The 23,324-nt window shown below is 38.4% G+C and overlaps 1 protein-coding gene across 4 annotated transcripts in view; it reads right to left on the bottom strand.

Moving 5' to 3' along the window:
- MYO5A (myosin VA) overlaps nucleotides 1–23,324 on the bottom strand; it is a 187,268-nt gene that overhangs the window by 6,769 nt on the left and 157,175 nt on the right. For 2 of the 4 annotated variants that reach the window (XM_079914136.1, XM_079914138.1), the window contains 9 exons: nucleotides 21,658–21,732; nucleotides 20,144–20,237; nucleotides 14,701–14,847; nucleotides 13,987–14,141; nucleotides 12,086–12,175; nucleotides 10,314–10,464; nucleotides 7,902–8,184; nucleotides 5,863–6,037; nucleotides 287–367 (listed from right to left, as the gene is read on the bottom strand). In XM_079914136.1, the coding sequence (XP_079770262.1) occupies nucleotides 287–367; nucleotides 5,863–6,037; nucleotides 7,902–8,184; nucleotides 10,314–10,464; nucleotides 12,086–12,175; nucleotides 13,987–14,141; nucleotides 14,701–14,847; nucleotides 20,144–20,237; nucleotides 21,658–21,732 (1,251 nt within the window). The remainder of the gene's footprint in view (nucleotides 1–286; nucleotides 368–5,862; nucleotides 6,038–7,901; nucleotides 8,185–10,313; nucleotides 10,465–12,085; nucleotides 12,176–13,986; nucleotides 14,142–14,700; nucleotides 14,848–20,143; nucleotides 20,238–21,657; nucleotides 21,733–23,324) is intronic. The other 2 variants (XM_079914137.1, XM_079914139.1) reach the window with 1 other exon arrangement.

Below are 23,324 nucleotides of genomic sequence, written 5' to 3'. Positions count from 1 at the left end.
AGATTAAAAAAAGAAAAACAAAAAAACAGAGCATCAATTCTTTGAATCTATAAAGATTTTTTTTGACAAAATTCTACCCCAAATCCTCAACTAATGAAGAATATTTATATTTGTTTTAAAATCACTTCATTTTTCCAATAAGGTGTTATCAAGAAAGTTAATGCACTATAAAAATGAGATAAAATAATTATAATAAAAACTACATTACCCTTCAATAAATTATAAAATTTCCATTCAAACGGCTGTGTTGGTGAATCAAAGCAAAAGAAAGCCTGGGAGATCTTACCTGTATAGTACGAATAAATGACACAGAGACTCTTTCTTCAAACTCGTTAACTGGAGTATACAAATTCAACACTTTGACAATCTGGGAGAAATAAAATAATCAAAGTCTTTAGCATATTATCAAATACATACATGCTGGGTACCTGTTATCTGGAAAACTAAAAGGATCTCTGCAAACAGTTTTCAGTTCTACTCAGGGCTTGGTTAGGGCAAGAGGGGAGAGGGAGTGGTTCTGAAGGCACATTTACCTTTATTAGTTGAATTTTTAAAATAAGAATATATTAATGTAATATTTTACACTTTAAGAAGCAACATAAATTTGAAAAAACATGAAAAGTAAAAGTGCTCCCACCTGCATGCTCTCAATCTCTCAAAGTAACAATAGTTAACAGTGTCCTGTGTATTCAGCTAGTTACTTTCTATATGTATTCTATGTGTAATCTATGTAAGATTTCTATGTTTTGAGATAAGTGATGAACATTAAAAAATCCCAAGAGTCAGCACAGAAATAACTAGGCAAAAGAAAAGTGGGTATGTTTATGCCTATGCCTTGCCTCATGCTGTGGTCATTGTTCTCAAATGCCCTTCCCATCTTTTCATTTCCTTAAATTCAATGCACAGCTAAATAAGACTTTCCCTGAATGATCAGTTATTGCCCCTCAGCACCATTTTGGAATCCTCCCTCTAGCTAATTAGTGCTGAGGGCTTAACTATCTCCCAATGGGCCAGCACCAGCACTGGCCTCCCCTGAGCCCTGTGGCCAGCCGTGCTATAAGCTGGCCCTGCCAAAAAATGGGCAGCAGAAACCAAAGGAAACAGGGTGGGGCAGCCAACCAGGCCAGGGGCCAGCCCCACCCACCACTAAGCCAACAGTAGTTCAGCCCTGCCACAACAGAAGGGCCTACACAGCCCACATAGGGGGTACCCCTAGACATACAGCTCTGGTGACCAGAGGGCAGCATGCTTCTGAGCCCCATAGGATGTTTCCTGCATAAGGCCACTTCTTTAAGATCAGGAAATGTATATGACCTACTTAATACACAGAAAAAAGACAGCAAACTGGAAAAATGAGAAGACAGAGCAATATGTTCCAAACAAAGGAACGAGACATACCTCAGAAAAAGTACTAATAAAAGTGGAGTTGAGCAATCTACAAGGTTATGATTATAAAGATGCTCAGTGAACTCAGGAGAAGGGATGAACATAGTGAGAACTTCAACAAAGAGTTAGAAAATATAAAGAAGAACCAAAAGAGCTGAAGAATACAACAGTAGACTAAATTATACAGAGGAATGGATCAGTGAGCTGGAAGACAATAGTGGAAATCACTGAAACTGAACAACAACAACAAAAGAATGAAAAAAAAATGAGGATGGTTTAAGAGACCTCTGGGACAACTTAAGTGCACTAATACTCACATTGTAGGGGTTCCAGAAGGAGAAGACAGAGAGAAAGGGACAGAGAACTTATTTGAAGAAATAATAGCTGGGAAAGGAAACAGACATCCAGATCCAGTAAGCACAGAGTCTCAAACAAGGTCAACCCAAAGAGGTCCACACCAAGACAGATTATAATTAAAATGGAAAAATTTAAGATAAAGAGAAAATCTTAAAAGCATCAAGAGAAAAGCAACTAGTTACATAAAAAGGAACTCCCATAACAACATCAGCAGAAATTTTGCAGGCCAGAAGGGTGTGGGGTGATATATTCAAAGTAATGAAAGGAAAAAACCTATAACCAAGAATATTCTACCTGGCAAGGTTATCATTCATATTTGAAGGAGAGAGAAAGAGTTTTACAGACAAGCAAAAGCTAAAGGAGTTCAGCACCATCAAACTAGCTTTATGTTTATATTTTTATTTTTTTAATGGGACTTCTCTAAGTGGAAAAGAAAAGGCCACAACTAGAAATATGAAAAGGGAGGGAAGAGGAAAGTTTAAGAGATAAAAGCCTACGTCAAGAAACAAGAAAAATCTCAAATAAACAATTTAACCTTATACCTAAAGGAACTAGAAAAAGAAGAACAAACAAAATCCAAAGTTAGTAGAAGGAAAAAAAATCAGAATGGACATGAATGAAATAGAGACTACAAAAACAACAGAATAAAAATCAATGAAACTAAGAGCTGGTCCTTTGAAAAGATAAACAAAATTGATAAACTATTAGCCACATTTATCAAGACAAAAAGAGAGAGGGCCCAAATACACAAAATCAGAAATGAAAGAGAGAAGTTACAACTGACATCACAGAAATACAAACGATCGTAAGACATTATTATGAATAATTATATGCCAATAAAATGGACAACCTAGAAGAAATGGATAAGTTCCTAGAAATGTACAGTCTCCCAAGACTGAATCAGGAAGAAATAGAAAATATGGACAAATTACAAGTAATTAAATCAAATCAGTAATCAAAAAACTCCCAACAAACAAATGTCTAGGACTAGGTGGCTTCACAGGGGAATTCTGCCAAATATAAGAGTTATTTAACACCTGAATCTACCCATCTCAATCTATTCCAAAAGAACAGAAGAGAAAGGAAAACTTCTGAACTCATTCTGCGAGTCCACATCACCCTGATACCAAAACCAGACAAAAATACCACAAAAAAGGAAATTATAGGTCAGTATCACTGATGAACATAGTTGTAGAAATCCTCAACAAAATATTTGCCAATTGAATTTAACAGAACATTAAAAGAATCATACCTCATGATCAAGTGGGAATTATCTCAGGGATGCAAGGATTTTACAATAACTACAAAACAATCAATGTGATACACCCATTAGCAAACTGAAGAATGAAAATCATATGATCATCTCAATAGATGCAGAAAAAGCTTCTGACAAAACTCAACATCCATTTATGATAAAAACTCTCAACAAAGTGGGTACAGAGGTAACATACCTCAACATAATAAAACACATATATGACAGACCCACAGTCAACATCATACTCATGGTAAAATGGTGAAAGCATTTCCTCTAACAAAACAAGGATGCCCATTCTCACCACTTTTATTCAAAATGGTATTGAAAATCCTAGCCACAGAAATTAGACAGGAAAAAAAAAGTAAAAGGAATCCAAATTGAAATGGAAGAAGTAAAACTGTCACTGTTTGCAGATGATAGGAAACTGTATATAGAAAATCCTAAAGATGCCACCAAGAAACTATTAGAACCAATAAATGAATTCAGTAAAGTTGCAGGATACAAAATTAATATACAGACAACTTTTGCATTTCTATACACTAATAATAAATTATCAGAACACAATCCCATTGATAATTGTACCAAAAAGAATAAAATACCTAGGAATAAATCTAAACAAGGAAGTGAAAGACCTGAACTTGGAAAACTATAAGACATTGATAAAAGAAAGTACAGGTGACACAAACAAATAGAAAGATATACCGGGCTCATAAAGTGGAAGAATTAATATGGTTAAAATGACCATATTACCCAAGGCAACTACATATTCAATGCAATCTCTATCAAAATACCAAAAGCATTTTTCAAAGAACAAATAATTCTAAAATTTGTATGGAAACACAAAAAACTGAGTAGCCAAAGCAATCTTGAGAAAGAAGTACTAATACAAAGCTAGAGGTATCATGCTCCCTGATTTCAAACCATACTAAAAAGCTACAGTAATCAAAATAGTATGGTACTGGCACAAAAACTGACACATAGATTGATGGAAAAGGAAAGAGAACCCAGAAATAAACCTACTCTTTTACGGTCAATTAATCTACAGTAAGGGAGGCAAGAATATACAATGTGGAAAAGACAGTTTCTTCAGTAAACGGTGTTGTGAAAACTGGACAGCTATATGCAAAAGAATCAAACTAGACCATTTTTTCATACCACTTAGAAAAATAAACTCAAAATGGATTAAGGACTTAAATTTAACACCTTAAACTCTTAGAAGAAAATACAAGCAGTACATTTTTGACACTGGTCTTAGCAATATTTTTTTGATCTGTCTCAGGCAAGAGAAACAAAAGCAAAAATAAACAAATGGGACCACATCAAACTAAAAAACTTTTGCACAGTGAAAGAAATTATCCACAAAATGAAAAAGCAGCCTACTGAATGGAAGAACATATTTGCAAACAATATATCTAATAAGGGGTTAATATCCAAAATATACAAAGAATTCATATAACTCAAATCAAAAAAACAAATGACCTGATTAAAAAATGGGCAGAGGACCTCAACAGACATTTTTCCAAAGAAGACGTACTGATGGGCAACAGGCAAATGAAAAAATGCTCAACATCACTAATCACCAGAGAAATACGAATCAAAACCACAATGAAGTACTACCTCATACTAGTCAGAATGGCTATTATCAAAAAGACAACAAATAGTAAGTGTCGGTGAGGAGGTGGAGAAAAGGGAATCCTCATGCACTGCTGGTGGGAATGTAAATTGGTGCAGCCACTATGGAAAACAGTATGGAGGTTGCTCAAAAAATTAAAAATACAACTATGATACAACCCAGCAATTCCACTTCTGGGTATTTTTCCAAAGACAACAAAAACACTAGTTTGAAAAGATATATGCACCCCTCTGTTCATTGCAGCATTATTTACAATAGCCAAGATATGGAAGCAATCTAAGTGTCTGTCAACAGACAAATGGATAAAGAAGACTGGTGTACACACACACACACACACACAAAGAATATCACTTAGTCATAAAAAAGAATGAAATATTGCCATTTGCAACACTATGAATGGACTTTGCAGACATTATGCTAAGTGAAATAAGTCAGACAATGACAAATACTATAAGAGCTCACTTATATGTGGAATCCAAAAAACAAAACAAAGAAACCAAAAAAATGAAAATATACTCACAGATACAGAGAACAAATGGGTGGTTGCCAGAGGGGAGGGGCATGGGGTATTAAAATAGGTGAAGGGGATTAAGAGGTACAAACCTCCAGTTATAAAATAAATAAATAAAGCATGTGGATGTAATCTACAATATAAGGAATATGGTTAATAATATTGTTAATAACTTTGTATGGGGACATATGATTGCTAGACTTATCTCGGTTATCATTTTATAATGTATGGAAATTCAAATCACTGTGTAGTATACCTGAAACTAACATCATATTATACATCAGCTATATTTCAATTAAAAAAACACAATTATTTGTCTTAAAATAGAGAAGTCTAAAGAATCATTCAATTATTGAATAATATGGAAAATTCTTTTATGGAGTACAAACTCCATAGAATGTGTAGAATGTACACCCCCATGAAAACAGGGACTTTGTTTTGTTCATGGTTTTATCTTAGTGGCTAGAACATTACACAGAACAGTGTAGAGAGTGGATAAATAAGTACTGAATGTTGAATGTGCAGGACTGTGACTAGTAGTGAAATATACTTTGTGGTAAAATCTCCCTTCTTCAAGATCTACAGTGTTGATATATATCATCTCTGACACAGATGAAGTTAGCTCAGAGACAAAAGCAATAGCTAGAAGCCTTCTTTACTTCTCTAAATGTCACCGTTGATGAATGTTAACTTGTTTTATAATAGGGAAAATCGCCTTACCTGGGCAGTAGTTAAAGCATTGCACATGGAACAAATGGCTTCTGCATCATCATCTGTTTTCTTTTTCACTTGCAAAAGCTGAGCAGCCTGAATGAGAGGTTCCAGGGTTTCCTTAGCCCCACTGTTCATCAGATTCTTGTCGCGCAGCCATTCTTCTAGTTGACTGACATTGTACCTATGCCAGAAAAAGGGAGGTGATGCAAATTTACTGAATGTTATCATAAATGTCTTAATTTTTCTGTGCATGGCTTTGTCAGGAATTTCAGTGAAATTCTGTTTTTTTAAATCATTAGCTGTGCTTAAAAATTTATTACTATACATAATCAGGAGGTTTATAATCGTAATTATATAAGAGTAGGTATAATTCTAGAGACTATAATTCTCTTTAATGGGAGATAGAAATGTAGCCATTGCAGCAAGTTATGAAATAAGATGTACTAAAAACCAAAATAGAACACATAATATGGCTGTGTCCTTATTAAAGAGCCAAGCAGAAAACATTTTATAGCTTCTTACAACTTGAGAGGTGAGAATTGATAATCCTTTAAGTACTCTCTCTTCCTTAAGTCAGACTCCAAGCTAGTAGACATAATAACAAGATCCCCACATAGACCCTGTGCTCCAGCCCTCTTTAGGGAAGAGTCTGGGTGATGGAGGTAGTGGCCTGAGGAAGCTCAGGGATGAAGGCGAGAAGGGCAAGTGGGGGGCCATGGGAAGAGACAAAGACCCAAAATATGAAGAGAGACATAGAAACCACGCAGATGGGAGGTTTTAAGAGGTGGCCAACCAAGTGACAGTGGTTTGCAAATGAGATAAATGGACCCAGAGTCAGGACTTAGTAATCAGGCAAAGAGGGGCTTCATAGGTATGAACAGAACTTGCAGAAAAATAAATTCTACGACCTGAGTGGAAAGCATTATCTTCTTACCACTACCTACAGTGGATGTGAGTAATGGAAAATTTGAAAAGAAAGCCAACGCTTCCTGAGATTAACTACAGGCTTTCATAGCAGAAATCCTTTTTCCCCCTCTTGGTGAATTTTCTAGCTGTTTTAAAATAAATTATTTGAAAAAAAAATTCCATTATGCTAATAAGGTTATGCTGAGGAGCAGCTGGACAAAATTGAGCACAGCTTTCCTTGAAATAGAGAGGGGCGTATTTCAAACATCAGTAAAAGATCTATTAGACATGTTCTTGTTGCCATAGGTACAAAACAGTATTTTGTCAAAATAAATTTATAAGAGCAATCAAACATTAGCAATCTTCATTATAGTTTGATATTTTGTTATTGTACAATTAAAACACACACAAAAGGAGAGGAAGCAGCTATCTCATCTTTATGTAGTTTTCATCATATCCCCACTCCCTCAGACGAGTTATCAGGGCTTTCCTGGTGGTGTAGTGGTTAAGAATCCGCCTGCCAATACAGGAGACACGAGTTTGAGCCCTGGTCCGGGAAGATCCCACATGCCGTGGGGCAACTAAGCCTGTGCGTCACAACTACTGAGCCTGCGCTCTAGAGACCACGAGCCACAGCTACTGAGCCCACGTGCCACAACTACTGAGCCTGTGCTCTAGAGCCCGCGAGCCATAACTACTGAGCCCACGTGCCACAACTACTGAAGCCCGCGTGCCTAGAGCTCGTGCTCCACAAGAGAATCCACCACAATGAGAAGCCCACGCACCACAATGAAGAACAGCCCCCACAGCAACGAAGACCCAACACAGCCAAAAATAAATAAATAAAAATAAATAAAGTTCCCTTTAAAAAAACAAAAAACAAAAACGAGTTATCTTCACATGGAGCAGGGTTCCTAACAAGCAGTGGGTTGCAAGGCATGGCCAGGAGCAATCACGAATGAGAGTGGAGGGTCCAGCCAGAAAAGAGGAAGCAGCTCTGTGCCCAGTCTGCCCTTGCTGCTCGCCTGGTGGGGAGTGGGGGTGGGGGCAGTGGACATCAGGTACACTAGCCTCACACGAGCCCCGGCAAGCGGTTGGGCAGCATGAAAAGGCCATGGCAGCTGTTGGCGTTCGCTCACCTGATCTGCATGCCTTTACTCCAGGAGCACATGTCCTTCCGGAGGAGGAGGTTGTTCAGTGTGACGGCCCCCACGATGTAGAACATCTGCTTAACCACCTGCTTGATCAGTTCGGGGTCCATGCCGTGCTGACACATGACTGAGTGGAAGGAGTTGAGCTGCCGCAGGATGGAGTCCAGTGTGTAGGTACCCTCATCAGCAATGCTGGAGGTTCGCTTTCTTAGCCCTGTGGGCTTCACCCCAGACACACCCTGAATGGTTTCATGCTCTAGCATTCCGGAGACTGCAAGAGAAGTTCAAGTGTCAGAAAAGAAGATCTGGAAGGAAACGTGTGCACACACACACAAAGACACAGACATACACACATTCAGTTTATGAAAATGATTTGAGTATCAACATAGAGGGAAAAAGAACTCAATAAAAGGGCTTCTGGATTTTAAACTTTAATGAAGGAATAATTCTTAAATTCAAAAAAATAGTAATAATTCTTAAATTCAAAAATTTACCATGAAATTAAGAACTCTTAATGGCCCATTTTCTGAAATATGAAGCCTTGTAATAGCACGTCTGAGGTATCTTGGGAGGGTTTTTGAGAGAGATGTACGGAGCAGTTAGGGAGAAGATAAAAATTCTCCAGTAGGGCTTCCCTGGTGGCGCAGTGGTTGAGAGTCTGCCTGCTGATGCAGGGGATGCAGGTTCGTGCCCTGGTCCGGGAAGATCCCACATGCCGCGGAGCGGCTGGGCCCGTGAGCCATGGCCGCTGAGCCCATGCGTCCGGAGCCTGTGCTCCACAACGGGAGAGGCCACAACAGTGAGAGGCCCGCATACCACAAAAAAAAAAAAAAATTCTCCAGTAATATCGAGCCCCAGAGGCAAACAAATCAAGTAGCAAGAAAGGCAGGAGACCAGGCAGTGGTCTTGGAGAAGACTTGGGAGAGGGCAGTTGTGTGGGGCTAGAGAGCTGGGCCCTTCCTTGCCCTGAGCTTCCCACGACAGTAGGGAGACCTCGGGCTGGCCTTAGCCTCCCAGGACTCAGTCTTCTCATCTGGGGCACTGCTGCTCCCTCTATTACGCTCTTGCAGCGTTTGGCTTATGCCTCCTCTAGGATGGTTTTGGGATGCCCACTCCCTGGACTGGAAGCCCCCTTGAGAGCAGGGCCCATTCCTGATTCATTGTTATATGTCCTAGAGCTAAATGCAGCTTCCAAAGAACCTCATACTGACTCAAAACATTTGTTGTTGTAAAATCATTGGGAGATGCAGCTAGTGGCACATCTAAAGGTAAAATTTCTTATTTAGCCAATGAAACCAGGCAAAAGTAGAAGAGAATGGACTGAAGCTGACCTCTGCATCTGTGTTACCTCAAGCATTTTTGCTGACCTAGGTTGCTTTAAATTCATGACCTTTTAGGCGTCAGCTGAAGAAACCACTGCCATCCCCCATGGCTTCCTCAGCCTTCTATGTTTCTAGTTGGTTAAAGGGGGGCCTGCAATAAAACATGGGACACTAGGAGCCCACAGAGGTGAGATGAAGTTGTAGAAATGTGGAAAACACATAGATGGGGAAAGAAAGGGTAACTGGTAGTAGCCTTAAGAGGCTGTTGATAATTTGCTTGACGATAATACAGTTTGGTAACTTAAAAAATTAAAAAAAAAAAGTTCAATGCATTCAAAATTAGCAGCCTGCAATTTGTACATGCCTTCTAATTCCTATTACACACCTGCTACACATTCCAAAGGAATACAGGTAGAATGATACATAAATACACACCCAGAGTGAGTATACATATATAAAGATAGGTACATGAAATCACACATACGTAGAAACACACACCCACACACACACACACACACACACCAGTTTCTCATCCAATGAGAAACTGCTACTTTAAACCAAATTGCCTTTAACAATTCCATAGGGGTCATGAGATGTTCCACTCAGCATGGAGTGTCTGAGACCTGTTCTTGTTGCCATGGTACCCTCCCAGCCCTCTTACTGTAGCCTAATAGGCAAAGTATATACCCTCCCAAGCCTCCTTCATTTTAGATGGGTCCCTAGGAAGCTCAGTGTAGTAGTACGCTAGACCAAAGTTTAAAGTGTTTTTGAAAACTGGATGAGGTCTGAGGTCTACTGCTGGGTATAAAGCATGACCCAATCATAGGAGAGAGGCATTACACATTAGGGAAGTAAACTATATACTGCCATTTCCATCATGTGGAAGCAGTGATTTTGAGGTACCCCAGTTCATCATGGCTGGGGTTCTGAGATTCCTCAGCTAATTTTGAGACTGAGTCTTACTACTTTATGTTCTCCATATGAATACATGCTCCAACACATGTGCCACTGGTGGTCATCTATTGGCGGGCACACAAGGTAGACAGACCTGGATGTCATCAATATGCCCTGGCCTTACCGATCATTGGCTGAAGGATGTTCTCTAACACCCGCACGAGCTGCTGGTAGATCTGAATGGCCAAGTCACTTAGCACCTGTCGGTACTCAGCCAGGTCAAAATTGGTGAGGCAGTGTTCATTCTGGCGAGATGTGTTGTGTTTCATAAAGCCCTAGAGCCATAATGGAGAGTTAATGATACAGATGAAGTAAAATGTCTCCTGTTTAACTCTCTCATTTAATCGGCATTCTCATGCTCTTTTTTCCTTTCTCCAAAGAGTTCCCATTCCAACCTCCATATAAATGCCAGGATACTCCTTCTCAAATTCTGTGTGTTTGTTTCCATCACGTCTCCCCTTCCACTTCTTACTAGCGTTTGAATAATCTAAACTTGGCAACCTAGCATTTAAGCTTTTCCACCAGCAATGTCAATGAAACAAGATGGGGGAACTTGATTTGAAAAAAAAACTAATGAGTGTTTTCACTTATGAAACAGCTGGTTCACTGCCAAGCACTAAATTATCTAAAGTAGTAATCTCTTAACTTCAGTTCATTAAATATAGCCCTATTTATAAATACTACACTGGAAGGACATAAGTAATCTTCTTAAAATTGATCAATTTCTACAGAGACTGGTGAATAAATAAAAAAATTCTCTTTACTATATTTTACTGTATCCACACATGATTCTCAGTCTGAGCTTAGAATGGAATCTTTTGGTGGTATTTGTTAAAATGGAAAGCCAACTGTACAGGCAGGTACTTCGTCAGGCACTGCCTGACAAAGACAATTGCCTACTTGATGGATTCTGCCCACACTCAAGCATCTGCCTCCCTGCAACCTACTTAACAACATGGTCTAGAACTGGGGACTGAAAGGACAGTTAATAGGCCTTCTGGAGGATTCTGTTCTGCTAGTCCCATCTGCTCAAGGACCATGTCTTGCTCATATTGCATTTCCCATCATCTGCCAGGACAGTCCTCTGCCCCTAGCCTGTGGGTGCTCAGAAAGTACTACTGCTCAGCTTCTCTGCCTGCCCTCCCGGCAAAGGATGCGGAGGTACGAAGGGCAGTGGTTATGGACAGAGGCTCTTGGAGGTGGGCAGACCCAGAATCCTAGCTAAGCTCCTTATGACTGAGAGCACCTGGGCAAAGTGATGAACTTCTTTGAGCTTTAGTTTCCTCATCTGTAAAACTGGGTTATAATTCCTACCTCACTAAGATGTTAAACAGGAATTAAACAACATAATGTACAATAAACGCTGTCTGATACATACTAAGCAGCCCTTAATAAATGATAATTATTAATATATTACATAGTTTTGAAATATGAAGTCTATCAACCAACTGATGACCACATCACTATAAGCAAAAGCAAAAATATCTGTGGACAAATCTAAAGAGACATGTTTTACCTTGATCACCTTTAATGTATTACACAAGCCAAAACCGATTAATTTCTTTAAATAGCTCAATATTCATACATCAGTCCTTGAAAAGCCCATTTTCACATCTTAACAAAAAGTTTCAGTGCGATAACCATTCAATGACCAATGCTCATTTTATTTCTGCTGTGCTTTCTCATAATACAAACTCTCAGAGGGAAGAAACTATGTCACTTCCCAAGTCAGTTTTGTAAATAATGAACATCAAACAAAGCTATGAACTTCCAAGCCACCTCTGAATTCAGGTTTCTAAATTAACAAATGGCTAAATAGTTTGTGCTTTAAATTTTTTTCCTTAAAAAGGTCAGAGAAAGTATAGCATGCTGGTTTTGTGATCAAGGCTTTCTCACCTCTTCTCCACTGTACTGCTTCAAACAGTGCAAAAATCGGCATGTGTTAGAAAGCCAGAAGGAGACAGTTTCAAAATCATCACCTCTTTTCTGAAAGAGAGAATAAGCCTAAATTAGCTTTTTCCTTAGGGAAATAATAGCCTGAAAAAACCAAACAGATACCAGAAGGCCCATTTCCTTCACTTACCATTAACAACAGTTATAAAAATAAATCACATTGCAGTTGTAAAGCCTCATATTGTTGCTAGAGAATTTCAACCACTGAGTTCACTGGTTGTTTGTTACTTTGCTTGGCAATTAGAAAATGCCATTAGAAAATGATGCCTGGTCATGCAATTGATATTCGCTTAGCAGTCCCTTTAAGCAGAAAACAATTCACCAAGCCACAGCTTACCCAAACTCACTTCCCTGAGGGTTACTGAAGGGAATCAGAAAGGACTAACGGCACAAAAGGGAATTACAAATATTGTGAAGCACTGAAACCCAGATTAGGTTAAAAATCTTGTCAATGATAAGATAAAATTTCTGGGGAGCTAATGAGAAATGGAATGGAGGAAGCCCTGTGCAGAGCAGTGGAGAGTTTGGCTCTTCATCAGGTCTGGGCCACATGTCAAACCACCTCTGCGAAATCAAACCAGGGACACACGACAAATACACTTCAGTTTAAAAAGGGATGTGAAACAAATGCGCATCCATTTAAAATGGTATCAAAAGGGTGCTGTGTTCAAGTATCTACTCCTTTTTAATCTTTAAACAATTTGGTACAATAATTAGTCAAATTAGATAAATTTGGAAGAATTTATCCAAATTTTCTCATCTTGCAAGTAAGATGAGACGGAGAAAACTTTACGATGTGGCTTTGTTGTCTTTGTAGGAGTTGACTTAAGAAGTAGTAAAACTCGTAGTCTATCTAAATGTAATACAGCATCAATACACCAAAAATTAAATGAGTTACATTCAGAAAACATTCATCAATTTTTGAATGTTAAATATTCAGAAACTCCACACTTTAGTAAGCACTGTAGAAAGTAACCACATAGACTATCTGTGCAGGAGGGACTGAGAACCGGCATTAAAAGTTATGACCAGGGGCTGGGGGAGGGTGTGTTTAATGGGTACAGAGCTTCAGATGGGGAAGATGAAAAAGTTCTGGGGAAGATGAAAAAGTTCTGGAGATGATAGTGGTGATGGTTATGCAACAGTATGAATGTACTTAATGCCAAAGAACTGAAAAATGGTTAAAACTAAGAATAATGTTCACTGTTTTTCTAGATTGTCAAGAGGATGATCATGCAAGTGACTCAGTGATTACTGAGTTATGCAGGGCTTTCTGTTCTATTATGTAACTTTGCTGCCTTTTCCAAGTCTTTCCTCTCTGATTAGTATCTGTGTGTTGCTTCTCACATGGAACCAGGCATTTAAGGTAACAAGGAAAATTATGAGATGAGCTGGAGAATAATGGGAAGAAAAGTCAGAAGAGAATTTTAAATGTTTTATCAAACATCTTTTTATATGAATGGGCTAGGTATTACTAAACTTACTTCATACCTATTTTAACTATAGCATGATATTCCCTGTATATATGAACTTCACTAGGTATTTTTAATTTAGTTCTAAGACCTCAAAGCAGAAAACTTCTATGACAAAACTGAATTTGCTTCACAATCAAATGCAAGTATATTGACTTAATTTTGATTACTGTTCAACCTGAGACCTGTTTTGAAAGAAGGCACATAGACACTTTACAGAATGAATGTTTCCTACAATGGAAGGTATAGATTGAGACTAGAAAGTGGTCATAACTGGAAACTTAGCTCACGTCTAAGGAAGGAAAAATACCTCTGTGCAGACTCTGTCATCATTAATATTCATTATGAGAATTTTGTTGAACATGAACTGACCTTTAATACTTTTTTGATGCTGTTTATTGTTGATGTTAGCAACGACCTTACTTTCTGATCATCATTCAGGTAGTCAGCGTGTCGAACACACATAAACAGGATATACGCTGGTAACCCTGGAATCAAATTGACTGCTACACCACGCGGCTTCAGTTCTAAAAAAGAAAAGAGGAAAAATAATCTTATATAACTTTGAAAGTCTTCACGAGGAATGCTTTTTGAGATACAAAAGCACAGCTCTCATGTAAGAGTTCAATCATTCAGGGTAAATAGGTCGTGTTTTTAAAAAAGCATATTTTAAAGGCTGACTAAGCGGAGAAATTCTTGAGGGTAGGAACATGTGAATCCTAGCTGCTTATACAACAACTCCCAAATGTCTATCTCCTGCCCTGACTTTTCCTTTGAATTCTAGGCTCATGTATCAAGTGGCTTTTGACATCTCCGCTCAGGCATGTCAAACTAAGCCCATCACAAACTAAACTTTTCATTCCCTATGGAACCTGCTCTTCCAGGAGTTAGGTGGGTCCTAGCAAGTGTCCCTGCAGTGTGACTGACATCCATGATGTGGTCAGGATGCTGCTACAGCACTATACGCACAGCAGTCAAGGATGACTAAAGAAACCAGTGTGAATATTTAATAAATGAGTGACTAGCCTTTCCCACCACCGACACGTGTACCAGAAAGACCTTTTATCTCACGCAGGAAATACTTGCCCAGAATCAAGTTCTTAACAAGTTTTTGCTCATCCTCCTTCTTGTATTCCAGCATTCCTTGGAAATCCTTTTCTTTTCTGGGAATGTTGACTGGACGAATGGGCTCATCAATGATCTGTCCTGGGGATATGTTCTCCATTTGGCCCACTTCATCAGAAACAAAAAGAAGAAAAATGTCTTCCAGGTAGAAAAGATGAGAGGTTTCCATGTTCCTATAATTTTAAGTAAACTCTATAACAACAGAAGCTTGCCATATTTACCACTTAATTGTCCCTTCTTTATTTTTTCTGGTAAAACTGGGTGGATAGATGATAAAATTATATGGTAATGTCACTCTAACAACCACTAGTGCTTGGCTACTATGAACACCAAAGAATCTTACTAGATTCAAAAGCATTTTTTTTTGTAATAAGGTTTACTTTGTAATAAGATTAAATGTCTCCAAAGTAAGTGGTTTAACTTCTTAGTTAACTAATCAGTATCAATCATAAATGTCTAAATATATTTCGACTTTAACTTACAGAAGGAAAAAACAATATTCTACAAAGAGGCAGCCAGACTATAAAAGATTCCTCTTTACCTTTAGCTCTATGAATCTGGTCATTAAAGAGAAAGAACATTTACTTTAAATGTATCATTGCAATCAGTTCAAACCACATCAAGATAGCTGGTAGAACCGAGTTTCTTCACACTAGTTGATGTGAAATGTATTATTTCTCACAAAGCCTTCATAAGGAAAAGGCTTAATGTTCTCCTGTCACCCCTCACTCCCAAAGAAATCATGAGCAGATAAAACAACCTGTATTTAATATGATTTCCTAAATATTATTCAGTTTTTTGTTTGTTTGTTTTTAGTAAAGTGCTAAAAGTCCCACCACAAAGCTGCAACCAGTAGAGTACAACCGCCGGCTAACAACCCTTTCAGATGTTAAAAATGATCACCACTGTTGATGGCAGCTGCCAGAGAAGAACTGAGGGTTAAGAAAAAGTCTCCAATTTCATCTCAAAATTGAGAATTGAATGGGAAATTCAAGGGAAGGTAAAGGGAAACTTGAGTTATGATGGTGTTTGTGGAGCTATATGCTAGTAAGATTTTTAATTCTCTTATCTACAGGAAGGGGGGCAGTTAAGAAATCTATTTAGTGTTATACAGCAGAAACCAACACAACATTGTAAAGCAATTATACTCCAATAAGGATGTTAAAAAAAAAAAAGAAATCTATTTGGGTGTAGTTTAAGTTTGAGTTCAGAGACTGCTGGCAAACAAACAAAACGCAGATCAGATGCATTAGAAAGTTTAATCTTGCTGACTCCACAAGGTATCAGCCATGCTCCTCCTGTCACTCTGGGCAACTTCCGGTGTTAGTTCTGGGAAGCCAGTTCCACAGCATGAGGTTATCACAGAGAACACCAATACCTGCCAGTGCTCTTGCTCATGTGGCACAGAGCCTGGTGACACCTCGTCCACCTTATGCCGCAGCATCACACAACGGGACTATCAGCGCTGAAAATCACCACCATCCACCAACGTTATGATATCTAAAGAGCGATCACACTGTGATTGGACAAATCAGGGCTGTGGCCACCTCCCATAACCTAGCATTTCATATGCATGATGCAGTCCGGAACCGCAGGACTAACTGAATGCCTTGTATGCCTCTCTACAAGAGACAGGAGATTCAAACTATTTAGTTTTACATAAGTTATTTCTGGAGTTAGTTTAAACACGACAGCATGAGGATCTCAGGATCAGTACACAGCTGTGACCTTCACAGCTCCTGTATATATTCTGCATGTAAAACAAAATAATAAGATCCCTGCCATCTATGTTACTGGTTGCTTTAAGCTACAGAAACAATTCAACGAGGGGAAACTGGGAGAAAACAGATTCAACATACTAAGTTTATCAACAAATGCACACATTTGGACTCTGTATAACTCAAAAAGAATGTTTTAAACCTACTGATTTTATCATATCTAAGGTGCCACTGATTATGACATATAGTATTATTTTATATAACACTAAAGAAGGAAAAATATTGCCAGTTAAACTAAAACCCATCAACTTCTGTAAGATACATCCTAATTTCAGAGATGTTAAAATATGAAAAATTGTGCACCACAGAATTTATGAAATATGGTGAATATTTTAACTAAGAGATATTACGTTTTAAAAGAAAGCTTCACTTTCCTTTTGCAAAATCTCTAACGAAGATATTTTTGGTTCTGTACAAAAATGTCAGAGATAAAATGTGCCATACTTTCATTAAAATTTTACTCTGTCTTTGAATTCTTCCCAGAGATTAGAGTCTTCACAAAAACTCACAGGTAAAATATAGATGTCAGCTCAACATGACCTTGATTTATTTAACAAATCATATACTTAAAATAATCATATAATTAAAATGTCAACCCTTACGTAGTATCAGGAAAATATAAAGCCTGAAAGAGAGAAGTCAGAATACCACCCAGTTTTTAAGAGACTCAGGGGACCTTGGGGGTCATTTAGTCGAATGCTCCATCTAATACAGCAATCTTCTAGGAAGATCTGAAGCAACATCTATTTCCATTTTCAAGTATAATAGATTCTTTACACTTGAGAGAAAAACATTCCTGAACCTTTTTGTCCTAGAAATAGAAAGGAAATTGGAAAAATTTTTTTTCCTCCCCTCACTTTGGTACAGGGAAGATCTTGATCTCAGGTTTAATTGAGAGTCAAATGAATTATTATAAGTAGAGAGGGTCTGTTGGAAAATATGACACAAAGAAGTCAGTGCTCTTCAGAAGGCTTGGGTTCTAGTCCCATTTTGGCCACTAAGTGGCTGAGACTTTGGAAGTTCCTTATGGTTTCTGGGCCTCAGCTCTGTTCTCCTATGAAATAATTAACTGATTTCTAGAATTCTTTTAGGTCTAAATTCCCTGACTCTATGAAAATTGAGATGGAACACCCACTCCTGGATTAAAATACAGCATAAAGCATATCAAATTTTGAAACACTCTCCATTTAGCCATATAATTTCTGCTAAAAATTATGTATGTTGACATTTAAAAAGTCTTCACTGGCTTCTAAAAATGTCTCCTTAATTAAGTGTAGCCCATAGGAGGAGGTAAGAGTCTTGCTATTTTAAACCAGAAGCATTTAAGTATATTATATTTAGAAAAATATAAGAAAACTTTTAGATATTAGAAGGTGCTTTGCTGTACAAGGTTATCAGTGTTTTCTGTACACTGTGGGGATAAGGGGACAGGAGAGAAAGGTGTTGGAAAAGCGTGTTGTCTTTCTTCTCTGCCTTGGGGAGGGGAGGTACACTGCACTCAGCAAACGCTCAAGTCACATAAATCTATTTCATCTTATTCTGTAGATATGTATTATGTAACTCAACCTTTCTTAAGAATATCATAATGACTTTTTTGTTTAATCTATGAATTGCCTTCTCAAATGTACTTATAGATTTAAGAATATAGCTGGCAGGATAGTTTAACTGATGAGGTTGAATTCTGATTGATAATGGCTTAAAATTGCTCTAAGCTTTCTCTTTGAGTAAAATATACATATCAAAGAAAGCTAAGTAAAAATGTAAAATAATAAATGGCTTTTCTATTTATCAAAAGTTACTAACATATGGTAAAGAAACGATTAGGAGCTTAAAAAATAATCTTACAAGTTAATACCCTTAAAATCAGTTTCGTTCAAGAGGATACTCTGCTGTCTAATTATCATCTCATGATATAATTAATGCAGAGTTAAGTGCAGAAAGGTTCTCTGAATAAAGATTTTTTTTTTTTTTTTTTTTGCAGTACGCGGGCCTCTCACTGCTGTGGCCTCTCCCATTGCGGAGCACAGGCTCCGGACGTGCAGGCACAGCGGCCATGGCTCACAGGCCCAGCCGCTCCGCGGCATGTGGGATCTTCCCAGACTGGGGCACGAACCCACGTCCCCTGCATCGGCAGGTGGCCTCTCAACCACTGCACCACCAGGGAAGCCCTGAATAAAGATTTTTAAAGTTCCGCCAACAGACATATAGTCTGGGTCTGTGATTCAGAGGTTCAAAATTTTAATAAATGGAATGATTATGACAGGTCAGACAATATACTAGGTGCTGTGAAAACAAGAGGAAATAAGAGGTGGTCACCATGCTCAGGAAGTTCATAGTCCATTGAGGAAGGCAGTAATTCAAACAGAAAAACTGCTAAAAATATGACAGTGAAAACCACAAAAGATGGGAGGCAAATTGTGGTACACAGAGGGTAGAGCTGTAGGGTCTATCTGTGTGATCAGGAAAGGCTGCTCTTGAGCATGTGACATATAACTCTGGTCTCAAAGGATAAGCAGGACTTGACTAAGAGAGGCAAAAAGATCAAACAGATGGAACAGTTACGACAGGCCTGGCACGTTGGAGGAATGAGAGCCACACAGTTAATCATGGTAGATTCTTTTGAACATTCCCAGTGATGGGGAATCTTCACCCTTTGAGCAGAGCAAAAATTATTCAGTGACAATGACAAATAGACGGGCAGGCTGCACAGTATCATTTTTAGTCAAAATAATAGCCTGCATAGGTCTGAAGGCAATTCCAAAGAGGGTCTCAGAATCTCTTGAACAATGAGATCATTGCTGGACTAAGCTGAGAATGTGGCTTTAGCCCTGTTCACTGCTATATCCCTGGCACCTACTTACTGAAGGAACAAACACTAACCCACAAGACAAGAATCATTTGTATATAATAATAAGCGATATTTGATCACTTCTCAAGGTGTTTTCCCATCATCATATATAAATCATGAGATATTTTCTAAAATCTTATTTCTTTATCATCATAATTCATTTTTTTCTTATTTACTTCTCTTTTTGTTCTCCATTAGATGTAAGTTCTTTGAGGACACAGACTCTGTCTTACTCATCTTAGTATCCTTAATACTAAGAATAACAGTAATAAAAATAAGTTGTATATAGGATTTACTGTGTGTCAGGAAATATACCAAATGCATTCCACATATTAATTAATTTAACCCTTACAAACCGTGTCAGGTAGACACCATTATCATTCCCATTTAACAGGTGGGAACACTGAGGCATAGAGAGGTTCAGTAACTTGCCCAATATCAGATGACTAATAGTGGAAGAGGCAGTATTTAAACCCGAGAAGCTTAGCTACAGAATCCATGCTTTTAACCACTATGCAATACTGCCTAGCATAGTGCCTGGTCTATAGAAGACGGTCATTAGATGTTTGCTGAATGAATTCTCTCTTTGTAAATTATTACTACCACGAAAAGAACATTTTCCCCCACCTAGTAATGAAAATTTCCACTCCACGGAGGCCAGGTTTGCTGAACGTCATTTTTGTTATTGCCCCTAATAGTCACACAAAAACCTTTTAAGCCACTAGTATTGCATATAAAACCAAGGTTCAGCAACTGTCATAGAAACATGTTTAAATACCTTCTAGTTCACCAATTTTTTTGGCAAATACTTTCAGTTGTTTTTTCAGTTTCCGGACAGTCTTATCTTGTTTTTCGAGTTGTTCCATCAAATCCTGAAGATCAAAATGAGAAATATAACAGAAAGACCAAAATAAACCTTCTAAAATGCACAGAAGGAGAGCAGACACAAAATTACAGAAACAGCACTTGTTAGTTTTACATAAAAGCTCCATGAAAGCTCATGGGTGGAGCCCCACCTGGCTATAACTGGCAGGCAATGGGAAATGCAGCTATAATAAAAGCCAAATGTTAAAATATACAAGGCAGTAAACTCCTTTACAGCGTGATGGACAGCAGGCTCACTGTGGAGTCTTTTCCAGTAGACTCCACAACAATTAAAATGCTCGTAAAATGTACTGCTATTCCAGTAGCAAGTTTTTCTTTTAAAGGGGGAACAGGCAAAGTAAATTCTGATGAATGCACACAGTTTTTTGGGAAGTTTTAAGGATGGCTGAACTTAGGGGCTTTTGATTAACACCTATGTGTGTGAAGCACTGTCTCTATGAGTCCCACCCTTTGGAGAGGCTAAAACTTGTCCTGTAACTTAAGAAAAGTTAAGAAGTTTTGGGAATTAAAAGGTAAGTTAAAAAATAACGACAGTGGGGTGGGATAGGGAGGGTGGGAGGGAGATGCAAGAGGGAGGAGATATGGGGATGTATGTATATGTATAGCTGATTCACTTTGCTATAAAGCACAAACTAACACACCATTGTGAAGCAATTATACTCCAATAAAGATGTTTAAAAAAAATAAATAACGACAGAAAACAGGATAGAGTGGTCTGCAGACCAAGTGGCAGGTTGGATAACATTCCCATAAAAATCTCCCAGGTGATATAAGTTTGTTTATAGAGAAAAAGGGATAATTCCACATGGTTTATGCAAAAAGAGAAAACAAAAGCAGTTCGTTCAAAGGTGGGGGGTTAAAAAAACGGTGATAATTGGCTCTCTAATCAGAATTCTTTCAAATGACCGGCATAATTAAAAGTTTGATAATTAAGAAGAAAAGTGGACAACAGCAGACTAGGAGCTTGGAAGGGAAATAAATCAGTGATTTAATAAGCCTGTGGTTGTTATTCAGGTTATGGATTAGAAAAGCTTTTATAAATACAAATATTCATTCATTTTCCAGTTTAGTTTCGACAAGGCTGATTTAGATACTAGACCAATGTTTCAAAAGGAACAGTTGCTAACATTTCAAAGCGTTCAGTTGTTTCTTGGATTTTACTTTATCTTTCAAATTTTGCTTCCATCACACTGTAAGCCTAGTGTTAATAACAAACTGAAGGTGACAATGGACGCAGGACATTGATAGAGGCGACATCACTGGCTAAAAGACAGCTGTGGGGAGAAAGGTTTTGTGACAGTTTTTGAAGAGACTTCCTGGGGCGGGGCAGGCAGCGGTGTGCTCTTCAGTTACAGAGGGCTAGAATTAGCAGGGAAGACGACAGAGAAGCACTCTGAGTTTACATACAATCATCCGTTTGTAAAGTGAAATCCGATATGATTGATACTTCTTAGGATCATCTGCATATAATTCCTCAAAATACTGAAAAAACAGGCACAATGGACATTTGTTTTTCTCTGTGAGGGGAATGCTACCTCTCAGCAAAATCAATTTTAAAATATTTTAAAACACAAATAATGAAACCACGTATACTCAAAAGGCTCTGATTTGTCACCTGCCATTGCCCTCTAATTTTTCTAATACAGATGATTCTGATTATATATACACAAATATATTTTCACATGCTCAGAGGAAACAGGCTATGTTAGCAGGCAGACAGAGCTGTGGTCCATATTCCCCAGATAAGGCTGTTATTTCAATTCTCAGACCTGCTCACAAGTTGCTGCACTTTCTTTGCTGCCAGTAGCAGCGGCAAGAGTGGGGAATTCCCTTAAAACAAAAGTGAGAATAATGGCAAAGTTGGAGCTCTTGTTTGAAGTTGGAAAGACTGATGAGAAGCTGTGTGCCTTCCTTCCCTGAAAGGCAGCTTGCGGGTGGCCTGTGATGCTTGTCCACTAGAGGAGGGAGAAAAACCATTTCTGTGATTGTGTTGGGGGGGTAGGTGGGTGGGAAGGATTTGCAGGGTAGTTTCTCAGAACACTAAGCCTAGGCCCACTGCTGCTTTAATATCTGCCCAAGTGTTTCCTAAAGAAATGCACAATTAAGATTGAGACACTATAATGATTGTGAAAAAGTACATCATCCCCTATCTGTAAGTTTGAATCCACTCTCCTGAATAAGTAGTCAGCGAGGCAGAAGCAGCTGACCTACGAAGGGTTTTCCTAAAATTCAAACTCGTTAACTAGATTCTACCAGTTGAGAATTTGGGGGCTTAGTTTATGTTTGTATTAGCTATTAAAAATTGAGAAGAAAAGTAATACTGTGCATAAGGTTGAAAGGGAAATGCTTAACCAGCTTAGTGAAAAAACTCTGAGAATCTACCACCCAGAATCATCTTTATTTCATGGTTTCACCTTGTATTTTAAGATAATCATTTAAAAAGCACAGAATTTATATGCTGATCAATTATTATTATATTATTTAGTATATCAATTCTTAGGCAATAAAGCATTGTTAGTTTAATTTAAGCAACAATATACTTGTGAGTAATAAAATGACATCTCAGAAATATTCCATGATTCAGAAGACCTTCCCCCACAAATTAGTGATATTTCAGGCCCTTTGAAAAGAGTCCAAACTCTGCCCTCACCCACCTTTCCCATTCCTACAATGTAGCCTCACCAGCAAGCTGTTCTCAGAGGGAAGGACAGACTGGAAAAAGAATACCTTTGAGCTTTTTTTTTTTTTTTTTTTAGATTAATTAATTAGGCTGCAGTGGGTCTTCCTTGCTGTGCGCGGGCTTTCTCTAGTTGCAGTGAGGGGGGGCTACTCTTCACTGCGGTGTGCTGGCTTCTCATTGTGGTGGCTACTCTTGTTGCGAAGCACAGGCTCTAGGTGCGTGGGCTTCAGTACCTGTGGCACGCAGGCTCAGGAGTTGTGGCTCTTGGGTTCTAGAGCACAGGCTCAGTAGTTGTGGCACACGGGCTTAGTTGCTCTGCGGCATGTGGGATTTTCCCGGACCAGGGCTTGAGCCCGTGTCCCCTGCATTGGCAGGTGGATTCTTAACCACTGCA

Source organism: Stenella coeruleoalba (assembly GCF_951394435.1).
Source record: "Stenella coeruleoalba genome assembly, chromosome: 2".
Taxonomy (NCBI): Eukaryota; Metazoa; Chordata; class Mammalia; order Artiodactyla; family Delphinidae; genus Stenella; species Stenella coeruleoalba.
The sequence above is the reverse complement of the archived record's forward strand: the minus strand, read 5'-3'. Positions and strand labels throughout refer to the sequence as shown.